At 38.7% G+C, this 20,591-nt stretch overlaps 1 protein-coding gene across 1 annotated transcript in view; it reads right to left on the reverse strand.

Annotated features, from left to right (window-relative positions):
• Positions 1-2,322: 2,322 nt before the first annotated feature.
• LOC126184979 (protein tramtrack, beta isoform-like) overlaps positions 2,323-20,591 on the reverse strand; it is a 393,339-nt gene continuing 375,070 nt past the window's right edge. The window contains exon 5 of the mRNA XM_049927683.1: positions 2,323-3,165. Coding sequence (XP_049783640.1) covers positions 2,495-3,165 — 671 coding nt within the window. The 3' untranslated portion in view covers positions 2,323-2,494. The remainder of the gene's footprint in view (positions 3,166-20,591) is intronic.

The following is a 20,591-nucleotide window of genomic DNA, read 5'->3' on the forward strand; positions in this document are numbered from 1 at the left end:
CTTCTTTCCCACTGGGATGAAAATAAAAACTGATTGTTGAGGACTGCACTGAATGAGAGTTGAAAACCTGAGAGCTTAAAGGTAGAAGACAAGGTATATGCAAGATAGAGATAACTGCTAAAACATAATGCACAAGTTAATAAGAGTGAAAGGTTAAGAGCACTGCATGTTATAGAGGTGGGAGGGTGACAGTGGAAAATAGACAGGTCAGAAAATGAAAGAAGTAGGAAACTCAAAAGGAAGTGAAGAAAGGAATAGTTGCTGTGAAGAAATGCCGAGACCAAAGAAATTAACATAAATTATGGCCAGGTGGGTGTCAATCAAGAACCAAGGACACATTGTAGCACCAGTTCCCAGCTGTGGAGTTGTGAGAAACTGGTATCTTGGGGGAGAATCCAGTTGGTACATGTGGTGAAACACGCACTTAGGTCACAACTGTCATGTTGTAAAGCATGCTCTGCAACAGGATATTGTGTGTTGCCAGCATAAACCCTCTGCCTATGCTCACTAATTCTAACTAATAATTTGGTGGTAGTCATGCTGATGTAGAACACTCAACAGTGTTTACATAACAGCTGGTATATGACATGTGTCATTTCACTTTGATAGTATATGTTTCCCCAGTTACAGGGCTGATATAGGTGGTGGTAAGAGGGTGCATAGGGCAAGTCTTGCAGTGGGGATAGTCCCAGGGGTGGGAGCCATAGGACAGGGAGATGGGTTTAGAAGGACCATAGGATCTGACAATGATATTGCAGAGATTAGAAGGGCAACAAGAAGCTGTTCTGGATGTGGTGAGCAAAATCTCTGGCAGGATGGACCTCACTTCAGGGCATGATTTTAAGAGGTCATCGTCTTTCCAAAGTAGCTGATTAATACACTCAAGAACAAGATAGTATTGAGCGACCAAAGGTGAACTCCTAAGTTATTTTTTGGAGGGATCAGCAGTACCAGGATTGGATGTGATGGCCCAGGGAACCTGCTTTTGAACTAGTCTGGTGGTGTAATTATGTCTAGTGGACCATGACATGAAAATGGTGCTGTATTTCTGTAAAGTGTCTGCATCTGAGCAAATATGTTTGCCTTGAATGCCAAGGTTGTGTGTGAAGAATGGCAACTATCAAAACGTAAGTACTGTTGTTTGTTGGTAAACTTAATGTGAACAGAAGAGTGTAGCGCTGACCTTTGGTGAGGATGAGATCAACATCAAGGAAAGTGGCATGGGATTCAGAATAGGATCTACACAATTCCTTTTATATTAACAGCACACCCTGCTATAGAGGGCAAAAAGGAAGCCAGCAGAAAAATGCTCCCATCAGAGTAATGGTGAAAGAGAGAGGAGACAGTGCCAGTGAGAGGGAAAGAGAGAGGAGACAGTGGTTGTGGGAGAGAGAAAGTGGCAGTAAAAAAGAAAAAGAGATGGACCAAGATAGAAACAGTCAGAGCAAAAGAGAGAGGAGGCAGTGGAAATGAATAGTACAGATGCCTGAGCACTATACTATGCTTGGGGCTTCAGATCCTCCCTCACTGGCGAACTTTAACATGTAGGTATAGAAAATGGTGAATTTTGGACTGAAATGTTAAACACATGGTGTAGAGGGAAAAATAAATTGGATCCCCCAGAATTTTTGAGCTTCTGGGGTATGGTGTAGGCAGTGTCAATGGGAAAGAAACACAAAAGCAAATAGTGTAAGTGAAAGAGCAAATGGTGGCAGTGAGATATATTATAAATCAATGGGAGTATGAATGCTTAACTACAAAGAGAGGCTAGGTAAAAGAATTTAGAGTGATCTGTGTTGAAAGAGAGTGAATATTTTCCCACGTCAAACATTTGCGGTGAGGAGGCAGAATGAGGATTGAGGCAGCTAGTTCCCTACTTTTTTGTCAGAGTCTTTTAAAGAGGAACATACACACCTTTATTGTGCTCCAACAGGAGCACTTTTTCCATTGGCATAAATATGTATGTGTGTGTACATGTATTTTAGCTCAAAAAAGGATTTATTTGAAAGCTAGTGATGTTTTGAGTACTGTTTGTGTGCCTATCAACAATTCAGTGCCTCTACTACTAAGTGAGTTGTTTAAGTATCAGTAAATAATAATTCACTAATAGCCTGTTCCAATGTGTATCACACAAAACACTGCACTAGACAGTGGCTACAGCCAGAACTGTTTATGTGTGCTTCTTCCACACTTTCCAGTTCAAGGGCTGGTCCCTGTTTCTGCCACTGGCATTGATTTTTCACACAAGTTATACATAGAGAATTTTATTTGTTAATTTGTTTTGTTTTCTTATTGTTTATAATTATTTAGGATAGTAATTACATACGCCACATCAAATACTACAATGAATAGTATCTAAAATTAAAAGATCACACTGCAAAGTATAACAACTTTGATAGTAATTCTTCATTAACTGCTGAACATTATCCATCTCCTTACTGTATACATTTCTGAAACTTACAGTTTTGTATTTATTCAAAGCAAAATAAAAATTCTAATTTAGTTCTAATAGACTTCGTTTACTTTCTTTAAAATTACCAACATAACATGCTCGACCAGGATTTGAAAGATGAACTGTCAAGTACGCTTGTCTTGAAAAGACTTTGTTACAAGTGGAACACTGATATTTAGTCACATGGAATTTGTTATTATGTCGAGATAAAGATGCCTGAAATTTAAATACTTTTCCACAGATATTACAGTGAAAATTGTGCCTGATATTCATTGAGCAGTCTGAAGTTTCATATTCTTTGTCCAGAAGTTCTTCCTCTGTGTTATTTTGCATGTTGGTGGAAATAACAGCAATTTCATTATTTCTATCAGACTCATGCATTACTCCAACTTTTGAGATGTAGTTTGAATCTCCGTCACATCTGTCTGCACTAATTGTACTCATACCACAAGTGGAAAAATTCATAAATTCATTTCTTCTTCCCTTTTTTGTGGATTTTATTGTATCTTGATCTTGATTTTGAGGATCTTCAAGTAATGTGCAATACCTGATATTTTCTGAATTCAGAGAAGCCTTGTCTAAAGGTGAATTCATCAGTTTGGCTTTCTGGCACACTGAATTATATTTTGGTTCAGACACTTGCAGCTGATCATTGTAGTTGCTGTCATTGTTATAATATTCACTCTGGGATTCGTTAATTGGAGGAGAATAGTCTGAAACAGATAAAGATGAAGAAAAATCAAAGGTAATCATGTAACAATACGAAACACTGTATCTGATTCCATAGTGATGACATTGTAAAATACATGGAAACTCATCATATCTGGATATACATCATTCTATGAGCACTTTGTTAGATAATAAAAATTACATCAATTGTTATAAGCTGTGTCATGTGACAATTTATATTAGAGAATTCTGATCATAAAAATCATTTCGCATAATTAAATTTGTACTTAAGAAATATTTTAAAAAAACATTGTAGATTATTAAAAATGTATAATGTGTGTTGTTAGCAACTAATGTCTTTTTACTTACTATGCACATTTAGTATAGTAGGAGGCATAATTAATTAAAATTTTAGAGAATTTGGATGGTCACAGGGCACCAAATTTATTACACAGAGCTGCCATCTCTGCCAGCAACAACAGCTCTATCTCAGTTGGGCATTGAGTCTGACCAACCTTGGATGACAACTGCAAGTACCTCATTCCATACCACTTTAACTTTGTGCCATAATTCATTGCTTGTAGTATCTTGCAAATGGTGTTCCTGATGCCAGTGACCAAATGTTTTCAATAGATGGGAGATCTGAAGAACTTGTTTACCATGAATACTGCACAACACACTCGGTATCAAGTTCGATCAGGACAGCATGGGCAACATATAGTCTTGCATTATTTTGTTGAAGGGCAATATCACAGAGGCACTGATGACAAGGTGAAGACACTGGCCTTAGGGTGTCAGACATGTAGCAGATCCTGTCCAAATTACCAGCTATACAAACCAGAGATTATCATATAGCATATCAGCAGTACCCTGCATCATTACACAAGGTGTGTGGATCCATATAACAATGAAGAATGAAGAATGCAATATGGGAATGTTCATTCTCCTCAGAGCCTCAGCTCACAGCTATATCTATTGTGATGCTGTACACAGAACTGGGAATCATCTGGAAAGATGATGTGGTGCCCCTCATCTGTCCAGTCATCATTTGGTGTGCAACTGTCGGTGCATCTGTCTCTGTGTTACATTTTCAATTGATACCATGACAATTGGTTGCTGCACTTACAGTTCATAGTGTTCCAAGTGTCATCACACAACCATGTGGATATTTGTCTTACAGCAAAAAAGCTCATTTCCTGACTCAAAGTATATGACATGGATGTATGATTCTGCAATGCCATGCAAACTATATGTTTGTCCTTGCCAGCACTGAATCCTGCATGCCATTGAATATGACCTTCCTAAACCCACCAATCCCATATTTGCATGACAAATTATGGGATCCCTATCAACACAAGATGCAATACTGTGGAACAATACACTGCAGACTTGACTGACCACAATGTTGCTGTTGTCAGATTCAAACATGTGGTAGTAGACATTTCTCCTACTTAAATGAGGAACAAGACAATCTTCTCACAAACAACCAACATATAAATGAAGTTTCTGAATGAGAAACCCATTGCTTATTCTTTCCTTGTCTATGGAATTGAGATGATGTTTCTCTCACCTACTTTGGATAGTTTTCCTTAAATACTAATAATCTACATATTCAAGCATGTTGCATGCTCTTCATGCCAATTTGACATTTGTTGCATGCTATCTTCATGGTGCTACAGCCATGGTCAGCAGTGTGGTATCTTTCCCATCATGGATTACATACAACTCAGTCATTGTAAATATTTATTCTGCATCTAAATCTGTACTCTACAAACCTCTATGACGTACATGGTAGAGAGCAGATGTGGCTTGGCAGTAAAGGCTCTGAGGCAGAGCTGCCCCAAAACATGCATTAAAATAAATTTCTCAGTAATGTATTTCAAAATTTAAATAATCAGAAAGCATTTCACATATTTCCTACACAGATTTAAGTAATGCCAGTCAACATTTTTAGAACTGTTGATGTCTGATTTCACATGATGTTTTTCGAATAGGTAGTAGCTAGTCTTACAGCTGTGTCTTGAATTCCTGCTTAGCTCTATATAGTAGAGGTTTGGGGGTGCGGTTTCCTCAGAGTGCAGCTCTTCTGGGCGTCTGGTGTTTCGGCCTAAGTGTGCCCTACCAACCTGCACTCAATTTTCACCTTCCACTGCTTGCATTAAAAGGAAATGAACAGAGTTCCTGAAACTTCGCTATCAAATCACTTTCTCTGCATCCCTATTATGAGTTGATACATCTTTAATCAACATTTAGTATTATTGTTTTGATAGTTTTAGACAGTTTTTCTGTTTCTGCCATTAGCAATTCTATCCAATGTTGGAATATGTTTGCCAATGTCTCACCAGAGTGCACTATAGTATGGTAACAGAAGTATCACCACCTAGTGAGAATTTCATGAATGATTAAAGGAAAAAGCATCCAAAATATACCCCTTGTATGAAATATGTCCCATTACCTTAGTTTCCTTGCTTTCTGACTGCAGGTAACATGCATTTTGTAAGTGTATTATGCATGAGTTTAGAGAGTCTTCTTTCTTGTGAATAACAGCAGCATACCAACTGTTTGAAAATGACAGATTATGAATTCAATATGTAATTTACCATGCAAAATTTTGTGACATGTCATTAGGATGAAAGTGAAAGAACTTTCTGCAGCCAGATTCGATATAGACATTAATTGAGAACAAAAATAGTGTAAATCCAAGCAAGGGTACACACGCAATTTTAACAGAGCAACATACAATGCAGCTGAGTGGTTGTGTGCACTGTATGATTTAAAATGCATATTTTTGTGATACACAAGTGTAAATATGACAAATATAGTCTGCACATTTGCATGGAAATTGTTCAGGTTGGTCATGTCAACCAATCAATCAAAAGTTCAATGACATCATGGAAACATCACTGTTACATCACACAAAGTCATAAACACTGTGGTTTGAGTGTACAAAACATTAAACATCTGAAGTTTAGAAATGAAAATACCAAAAACTACAAGCATGCAATGAAGCTAATATATGCCACATTAAAGATTTCTCCAAAATTTGCCTTTTATTATGATTTGTTGTGGTAAACCATTGGGAAATGTGCCACTGGGGGATAAATAAGCTACATTACCTATAGATTTTATTTTGGAGTTAGCTTTTTATGTTACTCAGATATTGATTATGAAACAGAAAGAAGATACAGTATGTAAACATTTGGTTAGTGTGATATTGCCACCCCCATTCTGCTGAATTCATGGTTGTGGTGACAGACTGCTCCATAGCATAACCTGACGTTTAGGTTACTTCTGTCCAGTAAATGTCACAGCCTTCCCCACTAGGGAGACCACAAGCTCTACCTGGTAGAGATTATGCCATATTGTACCAATTATTAGGGCATTTTGCCATTCCATTCACATATGGAACATGAGATGAATGATTGAATGAATGCCACTGTGCATGCTATAATTAATCTAATCTTGTCCTCTCGATCCCTGATAGAGTGAGAAGTAGAGGGTTGTAGCATATTCCTAGAGTATCATTTAAAGCAAGCACTTGAAATTTTGTAAGTGGGATTTCTCAGTATAGTTTATATCTATCTTCAAGAGTCTGCCAATTCTGTTCTTTCCACATCTCTGGAACACTCTCCCAGGGATGGAACAAATCTGTGATGATTCATGCTGCCCTTCTCTGTATACACTCAATGTCCCCTGTCAGTCCTATTTGGTATGGGCTCCACACACTTGATCAATATTCTAGGATGGTCCACACGAGCAATTTTTAATCCATCTCCTTTGTAAACTGATTGCATTTCCCTAGTATTCTACCAATAAAACAAAGCCTGTCACCCACATTACCCTCAACTGAGCCTCTATGACTGTTCTATTTCATAGCTCTACAGTGTTACACCCAGGTATCTGTATGAATTGACTGATTACAGCTGTGACTCATTAATCCTATAGTCATAGGATGCTACGTTCTTCTCATTTTGTGAAGTGTACAGTTTTACATTTCTGAAAATTTACAGCAAGTTGCTAATCTTTGCATCACTTTGTAATCCTTTCAAGCTCTGATTGACTGTTTGTGGAGTTTCTTTCTGACTGCACTTTATTACAGATAACTGCATTGCCTGTGAAAAGTCTGAGGTTACTTTTAATTTTGACCACAAGACAGTTAATACGTAACATGAACAGCAAGAACCCAACGTCTTCTCCAGGGCAGACCCAAAGTTACATCTACATCATTGCTGACTCTCCATCCAAGGTAACATGACATGTCTTTACCAGGAAATTCTGAACCCACTTACAAATTTCACTTGGTACCCCATACAATGGTACTTTGAAAATAAGCATAGATGTGACATTGAGTCAAATGCTGTTTGTAAACTGAGAAATACTGCATTTACCTGACTGCCGTGACCAATGGCTTTCATTATGTCATGTGAGAGAAATGAGGATCAGTTTTATATGATCGATGTTGGTAAAACCCTGCTGGCTGGCACATAGTAGGTCAAGCTCTTCAAGGTACCTAATCATGCTTAAACTCAGTATGTTCTAACAATCTACAACAAATGAATTTCAAGGATGTTGGATAGTAATTTCATGAGTAACTTCTGCTATCCTTCTTGTAGACATGTGTGACCTGTGCTTTCTTCCAACAACTGGGCATGGTTTTTTATTTGAGGGATCTACAGCAGGTTGTAGTTAGAGAAGGTGCAAACTATTTCAGGATAGAAACTCATAGAGAATCCATTGGGCCCTGGAGTTTTGTTCGTTTTTAACAATCTCAACTGTTTCTCAACACCACTGACATTAATATTTATTTTACTCATCCTGTCAGTGTTCTGAGAATTAAATTTGAAAAATTCTCCTTGGGTTTCCTTTTGTAAAGGAAGTTTGAAAACAGAGTTAATCATTACTTCTTTCAAAGTACTACCCACAGTTTTGGTTCCTGTCTCAACTCTGAGTAACAGGACATTAACTGTGGTGCAACTAGTAGCCTTTACGCATGACGAGAATTTCTTTTGGTTTTGCAAGAGATCTTTCGACAGTATTCTGTTTTGGTAGTCAGTGAAGGCTTCATGTATTGCTTTCTTGAGAGTCAAATGTGTTTCATTAAGCATCTCCCTATCTATAACCCAATGACTTGTTTCACACCAATTATGCAGCACTCTCTGCTTTTTCAGAAGTTTCTTTATGCTCATTGTCACCATGGAAGCTCCCCCTCCATGATTAACTGTTTTATTTGGTACATATCAATCCCGTGCATGATCAATTATTCTTTTAAATGTGTGTGATAGGTAATTTAAATGACAACTTCCTCAATTGTCACTGATATCAGTTTCAATGTGAGCATCCTCAAAGAGGTCTGGTCTATTTGTTGCCATTAGAGCTAATACATTTCTATCATGGGTGCGCTTCGAAACTACCTGTTCTAAGTAGTTTTCAGAGAAGATATTTAGTAATGTTTCACAGGATGTCTTGTGATACCCCACCACTAAGAAAACTGCAATTATCCCACTTGATTGTTGGATAATTAAAGACATCTTCAGTGATTACAGTATAATCGGGGAACATATATACAAGAGAGCTGAGGGTTTCTCTAAAGTTTTCAGTGACATTAAGAGGTGAGTCTGGTGGACAACAAAAGGATCCAGTTATAATTTTATGGCACCCCTGATACTGAGACTTGCCTAACCAATTTCACATGTGGCTTCAATTTCTATCTTGGTAGATTTGAGTTCTTTGTCTACTGCAATAAATATACCACCTGTTTTCCAGTTGCCTATCCTTTTGATATACAATTCAATTTTTCCCAAAAATCCCACTGATGCCAGCTTCAAGTTTTAATCAGCTTTCTATACCTAGTATTTTGTTTGCTTTACTGCTTTTTAGGAGTGATTCAAATTCTGGAACATTATTGTGAATACTTCAGCTGTTAGCCACTAGAATTTTAATACTCTCTCCTGTGGAGGACATTTTTTTGAATCTTACACTGCTACTTCTGGGTCTGCTCTACAACTATCATTATCTGGACTGGATGGTTCATTCAAACCCTGAGGGCAATGATCATTTTGGGAGACAAATGCTGCAGCAACTGAGCTTTGTTGAAACTGAGCAATACCTCTCTGCCAGTCATAAGAACGATCCAAGTGTGACTTTGGAACCCAGATGACAGGCATCATTTGATCCAATGTGCTCTGCAATATGTAGTAGGTTACACTCAGTTCCCCTAATGGTTGGCTGAACAGCCTCTTCAACAAGCTGAATGAGTCCCCAGGCATATACACTGAGTGCACATAGTGTTCTTTCCCGCCCTTTGCTGCCATTGTTCCCTCAGTGACTCTCACAAAATTGCCTTTTCATCCCATTGAATGAGGCCCACAGGCATAGACAATGAGTGCACATGCTGTTCCTTCCCACCCTTTGCTGCCATTTTGCTGATGGGTAACGTCATGTTTGAACTGCTGACAACTAGCCCCTTTGTGTTTACCTCCCCTTGGTGCAGGACACAGCACTTTTGCCAATATGTAAAGTAAGTCTCACTGAATCTGTTTTAGTTTTGGTGAAAGAGGTCTCCTTGGACTTGTTGGTTAAGGGGTTGGATATAACATTCTGAGACCTCCCTTGTCCCTATTACTCCTTCACAGGCTACCTGGACCTACCATTGACACATCACTTGTGGTCAAGTAGATAAGTAATGATAGTTCCTGTGCTTCCTGTATAGGACACAGTATTTACAGGATGGGCACTGATAACCATGCAGTTGAACACCCCACAAACCAAACATCATCATCAGTATTTACAGGAGAGGATAGTATATGAGGTACCATTGGTGTCTCTGGTACATGACTATCAGTAGCCCTTCCAACACACCCATTCATAACAGCTTCCAGTTGCTTTATAGTAGTCAGGTTGATGTTCAGCTGGTTACGAACAGAAACTAACTCATCCCATGTCTGAAAACAGAAAATACAGTTGGGCTACATTGTACCTGGGGTAATATTTGACAGAACAGTAATTAAATAACTGTAAATTAGTCTCATTGATTCTTTTTTAATTAACAAATTCTATAATAGATTTAATTTACTATAAACATGCCTGTTGAAAGAGAAGACCAATGTGACATGATGTGTCAGTTAACTGCAGTGACAGTAAATCACAAATGATGATTTACTACAAAGTAGGTTATGCCCAATGCTCTTAAATTTTAAAAATATTTGTTTGCAAGAATCACAAAATTCTCAGAAGTATATCTTTTTCAAATAAATATATAATTAAATTAAGGAACTATTAACTTTGAATGAGGATATTGTAGCCAAAGGTTTCTAAAACACACAAGTAATATCTAGGATTGATATAATACACAATATATCAAGACACAAGCACAATTTTGATACAATAAACATAACACAAGTGAGAATTTTGTTACAGCCAACACAAAAAAATGTTTAATTTTTATGTCAAACTTTGGACCTAAGTTTTCAAGACAGTTTTATCTGATACACATGATTTTACTCAGACACAATGGAAGCCAGAAGCTGGCTTATATACGTAAGTATAAGTAAATAAATGTGTGAAAAATATATATATATATATATATATATATATATATATATATAAAAAGAAAGATGATGAGACTTACCAAACAAAAGCGCTGGCAGATCGATACACACACAAACAAACACAAACATACACACAAAATTCTAGCTTTCGCAACCAACGGCTGCTTCGTCAGGAAAGAGGGAAGGAGAGGGAAAGACGAAAGGATGTGGGTTTTAAGGGAGAGTGTAAGGAGTCATTCCAATCTTGGGAGCGGAAAGACTTATCTTAGGGGGAAAAAAGGACGGGTATGCACTCGCACACACAGACATATCCCAATTTACAATATGTGTGTGTGTACGAGTGTATACCCGTCCTTTTTTCCCCCTAAGGTAAGTCTTTCCGCTCCCGGGATTGGAATGACTCCTTACCCTCTCCCTTAAAACCCACATCCTTTCGTCTTTCCCTCTCCTTCCCTCTTTCCTGACGAAGCAGCCGTTGGTTGTGAAAGCTAGAATTTTGTGTGTATGTTTGTGTTTGTTTATGTGTCTATCGACCTGCCAGCACTTTTGTTTGGTAAGTCTCATCACCTTTCTTTATATATATAATAGAGGGAAACATTCCACGTGGGAAAAAATATATCTAAAAACAAAGATGATGTGATTTACCAAACGAAGGCGCTGGCACGTCGGTAGACACACAAACAAACCCAAACATACACACAAAATTCTAGCTTTCGCAACCAACGGTTGCCTCATCAGGAAAGAGGGAAGGAGAGGGAAAGATGAAAGGATTTGGGTTTTAAGGGAAAGGGTAAGGAGTCATTCCAATCCTGGGAGCGGAAAGACTTACCTTAGGGGGAAAAAAGGACGGGTATACACTCGCACACACACACACACATATCCATCCACACATATACAGACACAAGCAGACATATATGTCTGCTTGTGTCTGTATATGTGTGGATGGTGGGTATGTATCAATATTTTATACCATTAAGAAAAAAGTTATTGTATAGACACCAAACATACTATCTTTACAAGTACTTCAGTAAATTTAAAATGCACATTATTAGTGCAAAGCACACTTCTGAGGCCTGAAACATTAATTCCTTATGTAACTCAGAAATGCAGTAAATAATGTAATCAGATGACAAACTAGAGAAATGTTATGCATATCTTGTACCATGTAGAACAATGGATACTGTAGAGAGAAAGAGAGAGAGAGAGAGAGAGAGAGAGAGAGAGAGAGAGAGAGAGAGAGAGAATGTATGAATGTGTGAATGCAAGAAAATTGTGGTAATGAATGTTTGAGTGTGTGTTTGTCAACTCTCTTAAGAATGACTAACACTGCTTTCTGATGCTCAATGCATTTCAGATTCAATGAGCAGCAAACTGTCATCACACAATTAGTTGTGTTTCTGTATAAAAAATGGTTGTCAAGGATGGTTGAACTGATTGCCTTTTACCAACAATCGATACAAGAGTAAAAATGTAGCTCCGATTTAAAATTACCATTATCAGAAACATGAAAGTCATTAATAAACTGCATGCAGTGTACTTTTATAACCAGCATTGAATGTAATTATTTTCATAACTGATACATGATACAGAAACATTCTAATAGTATGATTTCAATTAAAACTGGATAATTATCGTGACCCTCCCTCCAGGAAGCATACCCCTGAATGTAGTGGCATGGTGTGTAGGCTTGATAGCACAGATGGTTAAGAATGTGTTCTGTGTATGTTTGTTAACTTTCTTAAGAATCACTGATGTTGTTGTCAGCTGCTGACTGCTCAATGCCTTTCCAATTCAATGAGCAGCAAACTTTCTTCATACTGTTAGCTGTCTTCTTATATGGAAAATAATTGCTGAGGGTGACTGGATTGATTGCTGTTACTTCTGTGTATGAAATCACATTGGAGAGATCCTGTTGAGAGGCTGGAGTCTTGAAGAAGGGCAGGAGACTTGTCAGTAGATATATGGGCAACAGTGCTGTCAAAGCAGAGCTACTAAACACAGCCTTCTGAAATGCCTTCACAAAAGAAGATGAAGCAAATATTCCAGAATTTGAATTGAGAACAGCTGCCAACATGAGTAACATAGAAGTAAATATCAAATATCCTTGGAGTTGTGAAGCAACTTAAATCACTTACTAAAAACAAGTCATCTGGTCCAGACTGTATACCATTTAGGTTCCTTTTGGAGTATGCTGATGCATTAGCTCCATACTTAACAATCATATACAACCATTCGCTCGATGAAAGATCTGTACCCATAGACTGGAAAGTTGCACAGGTCACACCAATATTCAAGAAAGGTGGTAGGATTAATCCACTAAATTATAGGCCCATATTATTAACGTCATTATGCAGCAGGATTCTGGAACATATGTTGTGTTTGAACATTATGAATTACCTCAAAGAAAATGGTCTATTGACACACAGTCAACATGGGTTTAGAAAACATCATTCATGTGAAACACAACTAGCTCTTTATTCACATGAAGTGGTGAGTGCTATTGACAAGGGATTTCAGATTGATTCTGTATTTCTGTATTTCTGGAAGGCTTTTGACATGGTTCCACACAAGCGGCTCATAGTGAAATTGTGTGCTTATGGAATATCGTCTCAGTTATGTGACTTGATTTGTGATTTCCTGTCAGAGAGTTCACAGTTTGTAGTAAATCTGCATCTACATTTATACTCCGCAAGGCTCCCAATGGTGTGTGGGGGAGGGAAAGTTGCACAGGTCGCACCAATATTCAAGAAAGGTAGTAGGATTAATCTACTAAATTACTGTGCAACTGTAATTGATTGAAAGTCATCGAGTAAAACAGAAGTGATTTCTGGCATTCCACAAGGTTAGTGTTACAGGCCCTTTGCTGTTTCTTATCTATATAAATGTCTGCCCCCGGTAGCTGAGTGGTCAGTGCAACAGACTGTCAATCCAATGGGCCCGAGTTCGATTCCCGGCTGGGTCGGAGATTTTCTCCACTCAGGGACTGGGTGTTGTTTTGTCCTAATCATCATCATTTCATTCCGATCGACGCGCAAGTCACCGAAGTGGCATCAAATTGAAAGACTTTGACCAGGCGAATGGTCTACCTGATGGGAGGCCCTCATCACATGACATTTCATTTCATCTATATAAATGATTTGGGAGACAATCTGAAGAGCGGTCTTCGGTTGTTTGCAGATGACGTTATCGTTTATTGACTATAAAGTCATCAGAAGATTAAAACAAACTGCAAAATGATTTAGAAAAGATATCTGAATGGTGTGAAAAGTGGCAGTTGACCCTAAATAACAAAAAGTGTGAGGTCATCCACATGAGTGCTAAAAGGAACTCGTTAAACTTCGGTTACACAATAAATCAGTCTAATCTAAAAGCTGAAAATTCAATGAAATACCTATGTATTACAATTACAAACAACTTAAATTAGAAGGAACGCATAGAAAATGTATTGGGAAGGCTGACCAAAGACTGTGTTTTATTGGCAGGACACTTAGAAAATGTAACAGATCTACTAAGGAGACTGCCTACACTACACTTGTCCGTCCTCCTTTAGAATACAGCTGCGCGGTGTGGGATCCTTACCAGATAGGGCTGACGGAATACATCAAAAAAGATCAAAGAAAGGCAGCATGTTTTGTATTATTGCAAAATGTGGGAGAGAGTGTCACTGAAATGATACACGATTTGGGCTGGACATCATTAAAAGAAAGTCGTTTTTTGTTGCAACGGAATCTTCTCATGAAATTCCAGTCACCAACTTTCTCCTCCAAATGCAAAAATATTTTGTTGACACCAACCTACATAGGGAGGAATGATCACCACAATAAAATTAGAGAAATCAGAGCTGGTACGGAAAGTTATAGGTGTTCATTCTTTCCGCCCGCTATACGAGATTGGAATAATAGAGAATTGTGAAGGTGGTTTGATGAACTCTCTGCCAGGCACTTAAATGTGATTTGCAGAGTATCCAGTAGATGTAGATGTAGAACAGTCAGGATATTCGTCTGATGAGGGCCTTATAACATTAGCCAATATGGACGTCCGATGTTGGTACTATGAATGGCCAACTGCAATGAGAATACAGCCATTATATTTCCCAATGTCATGTGGCTGTCCCATATCATTTAATAATGATACCATCCACCTGGGGTAAATTATCTTGGAGATAAAATAGTTTTCACTTTGAATCACCAGGGAGGGAATATTTAGGAAGATGTTTTCATTCTGGTGTTTTATGGGTCAGAGTATGAAATGTTAGATCCCTCAATCATGTAGATGCAATGCAGAATTTGAAAAGAGAAATGTATAGATTGAAGTTATATGCAGCAGGAATCTGTGAAGTGCAATGGTAGAATGAAAAGAATTTCTGGTCAGCTGAATTCCAAGTTGTCAACACAAAATTAAATACGAGTAATGCGTGGCGGGCGGCGTGGGCGGGGGGGGGGGGGGGGGGGGGGGGGGGGGGGGGGGGGGGCAGAAAATCAATCTCAGACATCCCCCCCCCCATTCAGACATGAACCCCAAAAACCTAGGGCAATGTCAAGGAGGAGCTTCATGTGCACAACATCAGCAGTTCCATTAGCACCTGGAACTTGCCAAAAAAAGCTATGGTGAAATTTATTAAGTGAAAGGGTTCTGGAGAATGTCAAAGAGGAACCTGCCATGGGATTTCATCTACTGTACATGACATGGAAGGCACTAAATTAATTGAGAACGTGAGTGTCACAATGCAAGCTGAACCTTAGAAAGTAGCATTTCATGAATAAAGATGAATCCTGTGAGCATGCTGACCAGCAGGGCCCACAACATCTCCTATTCTGCAGAAACCTGCCTAATCCTTGGACCCCACAAGACCTATATGCATCAAGTGATAAGGTGGACTTACAGTCCATCTAATTCCTGCAAAATTGTTATTATTTTATATTACTGTATTGTAGTTTTATCTGTTGTTTTGGGTGCCCACAATTAAAGTTCCAATTTCAGACTGCTGTAGAAAAAGAACCACAGCTCAGTATGATGTTAGATTGAACAGTATATAATTGATGCAGGGAGAAACATCATGGAACAAAAAAATTATCAATAATTTGACCAATGCTTTAAGCATAAGAATATGTACACTAACAGATGTATGGAACATTACTGTTCCTCAATTTGCATCCGAGATGCCCAACATGACTGTCTCCATGAACAAGAATTGTGTGCCAGTAGTCCCACAGAAGTTCTGGGCACTCAAGAGTATGAAAAAAGTCATTGATATGATGTCTGCTAAGGTTCTGGAGAAAATAATTACAAAATTTGAAAAGACAGGTTCTTTTGAAGTTCAATGTGGCGGAGGAAGAAAAACAATTTATTGAATGACTCTTGAAGATATGGCCACAGCATTGCAGGAGGGGCCAAGCAGTGGTGTACAAACATACTGTGCACAGGAAATTGCCCAAATATTGGACATTCCTCTGAGCATGGTGCATAAAATCGTACTGCAAAACATCCTACATTGCTATCCATACAAAATCACCAAGGTTCAGAAGTTGCTTACTGCTCACCTGCCAACAAGACAAACATTCACTCTGGAATTTCTTGCTCATATGGAAGTGGACAATCAATGGTCATGGAAAATTCTGTGGAGAGATGAAGCCTATTTTCACCTCCAAGGACACATCAACAAGCAGAATTGCAGAATATGGGCCACAGAAAATCGGCACACACATCAGATTGTACCACTTCATTCTGCAAAAGTGACTGTGTAGAGTGGGTTGACAACATCATTTATCATAGGTCCATATATTTTTCATGGAGAAGAATCCTGTGGGTCCTGTTACCTGTACCACTGATGGTAAATGCTATGAGAGTCTTGTGCACCAATGTCATTCCAACCTTACAGCAGCATGGATGTGTGGATAAGACCACTTTTATGGAAGATGACACTCCTCCACAAATTGCACTGCCAATGAAGGAGCTGTTGCAGAGGCATTTGAGAAATGCTAAAATTATCAGTGATCATTTCCCTAAAGGTTGATCTTGCAGATTACCTGATCTTAATCTGTGTGATTTCTGACTGTGGCTTTATCTGGAAGATGTTGTGTTCAGTTCTCCAATAACGAACACTGTAGTACTGGGTCACACACTGCACAACACACTCTGAATGTGACCCCTGAGACACTCTGATCTGTTGTGGAACATGCTGTTTCTTGATTTCAGCTTAGGGAAAAAAACAGGAAATGGTGGACAGTAAACTGAACATATTTTACACTAGTATGACAACAGTTAGAAACCAATGTCGTTTTGTTTTTTGTGCAGTTTTTGGCTGCAGGAAAATTAAAAATTGATGTTATTTTGCTTTGCATGTAGATTTTGGCCTCAGGACAGTTAAAAGCTGATTTTTCCTATCTTATGTGGTATGACCTTGCCAGGGCAGATGGGCTAACCTAAGAAGCAGTGCCACAGTCAAAACATAATGATTTCATGCTCACTGCAACCAAGACTGTTGATATAATTAGGGCAACATGAGAACACACAGAGATTGTCTCCAGTGGAGTTTCATGTTCAACATTGTGCACTGAATGGTGTGTTCTGTAACACCTATGCCTGAACCAGCATTGTACTCTGTTACCAGATCTGGCACAGATCTATCCTGCTGTACGGAGCAGGAAAGCCTCCAACGTGCACTTACTGTGATTGGGCATCGACATCCAACACCTTGCTGCCTGATTGCAGTTTCACCAGCTTCAACCACATCCCCTAGTACTCACAGTAGCACTACTTAATCACCTAAACAGCCAGCTTCATGATTTTCAAGGTGCTCCCCCATGTGCTAGGCCATAACAGCCTGCCCTTTATCAAAATCACTTACGTGAATGGATTTTTCCCAATTACAGCCCATATTGTTGCTGGAATCATTCCCCATTCACATCTACTCCACTTCTATACTTTCCTCACTGCATCACATGCTTGCAACACCACCAGCTGGGATTCAATCTTGTGACTCTCCACACCAAGTAGCTGCTCATGTTAAAGTACCCTGAACACAAGAAGGCACCCCAGGGCATTAATGGTGAGGGCCAGTGTGCTGGGCAGTCCAGATGTTATTTCTAGGCAGTTTCCCCCGCCTCTCCCCCAATCCCCCCTCCCAATCGTGCCCCCCCCCCCTCCCCCCCCAAATGGGTGAATACTGTGTTGGTACCCAACTCCCACCTCAGATAGTTGCTTCACAAACACCTTTATTACATATATGCATCCAGTTTACTGTAAATGCAGACAGATGGGGTCCATTGATTCCATTCATGAGTGTGAATGGGAAGCTCTTGACCTTAAATTTTTAGTCTCCTTTGCCCCACAATCAGCAGCAGTTGTCAGTCTTGTGGTGGGCAGTGGTCATAATGTTTTGGCTCATCGGTGCAACTAAATTAAAGAAACCCCTGAAGAAAAGAGAATCAATTTTATGAACATGAAGACCTCAAATGAGAGGCCAGTACTAAGCTAAGAAGGGAAGCCTGAAATGTGAGATTAATATAATGATCAGTCAAATGAAAATGAGACAGATGGAAAAAAGTAAGTAAAATGTTTGTTATTTCAAATGTAATCACCATAACTGTTAACACATTTATCCCCTGTGCAATAAGGTGGTTGATACATTCACGGAAAAATATCTGCTGTTGCCTGAAGAACTATAATTGTACCCACATGTGTTCTTCTTCATCTTAAACAACTGATGGCCATGAATGTCTTTCTTAAGGGCTTCAAAAATATGGAAATCACATGGGGAGAGATTGGGACTGCATGGAGGTCTTCCCAGGGAAACTTCTACCACAGTTGTTTTCTGTAAGCAGTGGAAGTTTTGCTGGGAAGCCCTTAACAGCCTCTGTATAGTCCAAATCTCTCAACATGTGATTTCCATATTTTTGGAGCTCTGAAGAAAAATACTTGTGGCTGTTGATTGCGTTGGATGAAAATGTGCATGCCTCGATAAAGTTGTGTTTCCATAGGAAAATGTAAATATTTTTCCATGAAGGCATTGATAATTTTGTCTCACAGTGGGATAAGTGTATTAACAGTTATGGTGATTATTTTGAAATAATGAACAGTTTACTTATTTTGTTGACATTTGTCTCATTTTCATTTAACTTCTCTTTATATACAGAAGCACTATATAAACAAAAGAAACTGGCAGAGAACATTATGGCCAAGAAAGAGCAAATTGATGAAGACGGTATATGAGATACTGTAAAGGTTTAAGGTACAAGAGATCATTTTAATTGGTATGATTATATTAATAACAGTTATGTGTGTCACCCTGTTACACTGAAAAAACAGCTACTAGAAAATTTTATTTGCCTTTCCCCGTTACAATATATAATAAAAAAATATTTCGGAATAATTATTTCAGTTCACAGAATTATTTTTCATACTCTCAAATTATTGTAGCAATTACACAAAAGAAACTGAAAATGATTAATTGCAGTAGTTAACAAGAAGAATGCATTTTTCATGCTGCATATTAACTTTTTATTTTTTTTCTGCACCCAGAAGCATTTTACACTTTAAAAAAGCCATCTTCAGTTTTTTATATAAAAATACTTCCATGAACTGTATTAAATTATGACTTACACATGATAGTGAAATTGTGTGAACACTACTTCATGAGGTAACATTTCTGGTGATCAACTTCGCTCCAGAGCAAAAGACTCTTTTAAAGGATAGCTGGTCTGATGACATCACTCTGATCAGAAGCTTGTATGCCCGTATCATTAAAAAATATTGTTCTTCAGAGAACCAGGATCATGTTGTTATTCATTTTAATCATCTCTTATACCCTTTGGATCTACATTGGTGATGCCCAATGATCATGGTCAAATATAAATTCAACATATCTGACTACTGCAGGACGACAATGCTTCTGTAGTGTCCAAATTGAGCTGTGCAGTTTTCACTGTCAGTCTCTATGGATATCACCTTGCATGCAACTTGAATGATAAAAAGTGACAGTGACACCCTCTTGGATGGTGCTACATTAGTGTGCAACAGTGCAGAACAATGAAGTGTGCCACTCAATGTACTTTGTGATTTTGCTCAGAACCGTAGAACTACACCTGAGCCGTAACAATACAATCTGTTGGACACATGTTTAATTGCTTTTGATCAGACAGCTGTGGAACATGTAAATATGATCATTCAGGAACTCATGCAGCCAGCTGCATCACCTACCATGCCACCCTCTGTGCACTGTATCATGCTGCTTACAGATTATATGTGCTCAGCTGTATTCCCCCTGTCAACATCATCATGGTGATCTATCAACTACAGGTTACATATCAAACTGCCACCTTCCCAGCTGGGGTAACCTATTTTGTAGAATGTCATTGCAGACAATATCCTCACATCGAATGGTGCAATCGGTGATTCCACCAAGTTCATCATGCTAGTAACCGGCTTGGGGGAAAATATAGATACAACAAGTGATATAAAACTAGGCCCTCCAACAGGCAATAAATATGAATCTGCAAAAACTGCTCTACTCTGCCATCTGAGCTGCTCCCTGGAAGAGCAAATTCACCACGTCATTTATGACGAAGTGTCAAGCGACAAAACCCCATTATAATTTTGGTGTCATCTTCATACACAGATTGACATCCATCTCATGCCAGACAACATGTTATGAACTCTGTGGATTGTCAAGCTCCTCATGCAAGTACAGATGGCAGTGGTTACCCACAACCAGGAAACCTTAGACACTCACCTTAAACGTATGGATTGAATACATTAAATCAAACAACACAGTCAATGCATTAATAATGTTCACAACAATGGAGGCAGGCATAATGTAACTTATGCAACATGGCAACTTATGCAACAGCCTGCCAAGCACCAGCTGAGCTGTCTTCCACCAACTCTGATGTTACTGCACCCAGCCAACAAGATGACCTACATGT

The sequence above is a fragment of the Schistocerca cancellata genome, chromosome 1 (genome assembly GCF_023864275.1).
Source record: "Schistocerca cancellata isolate TAMUIC-IGC-003103 chromosome 1, iqSchCanc2.1, whole genome shotgun sequence".
In the NCBI taxonomy this organism is placed as follows: domain Eukaryota; kingdom Metazoa; phylum Arthropoda; class Insecta; order Orthoptera; family Acrididae; genus Schistocerca; species Schistocerca cancellata.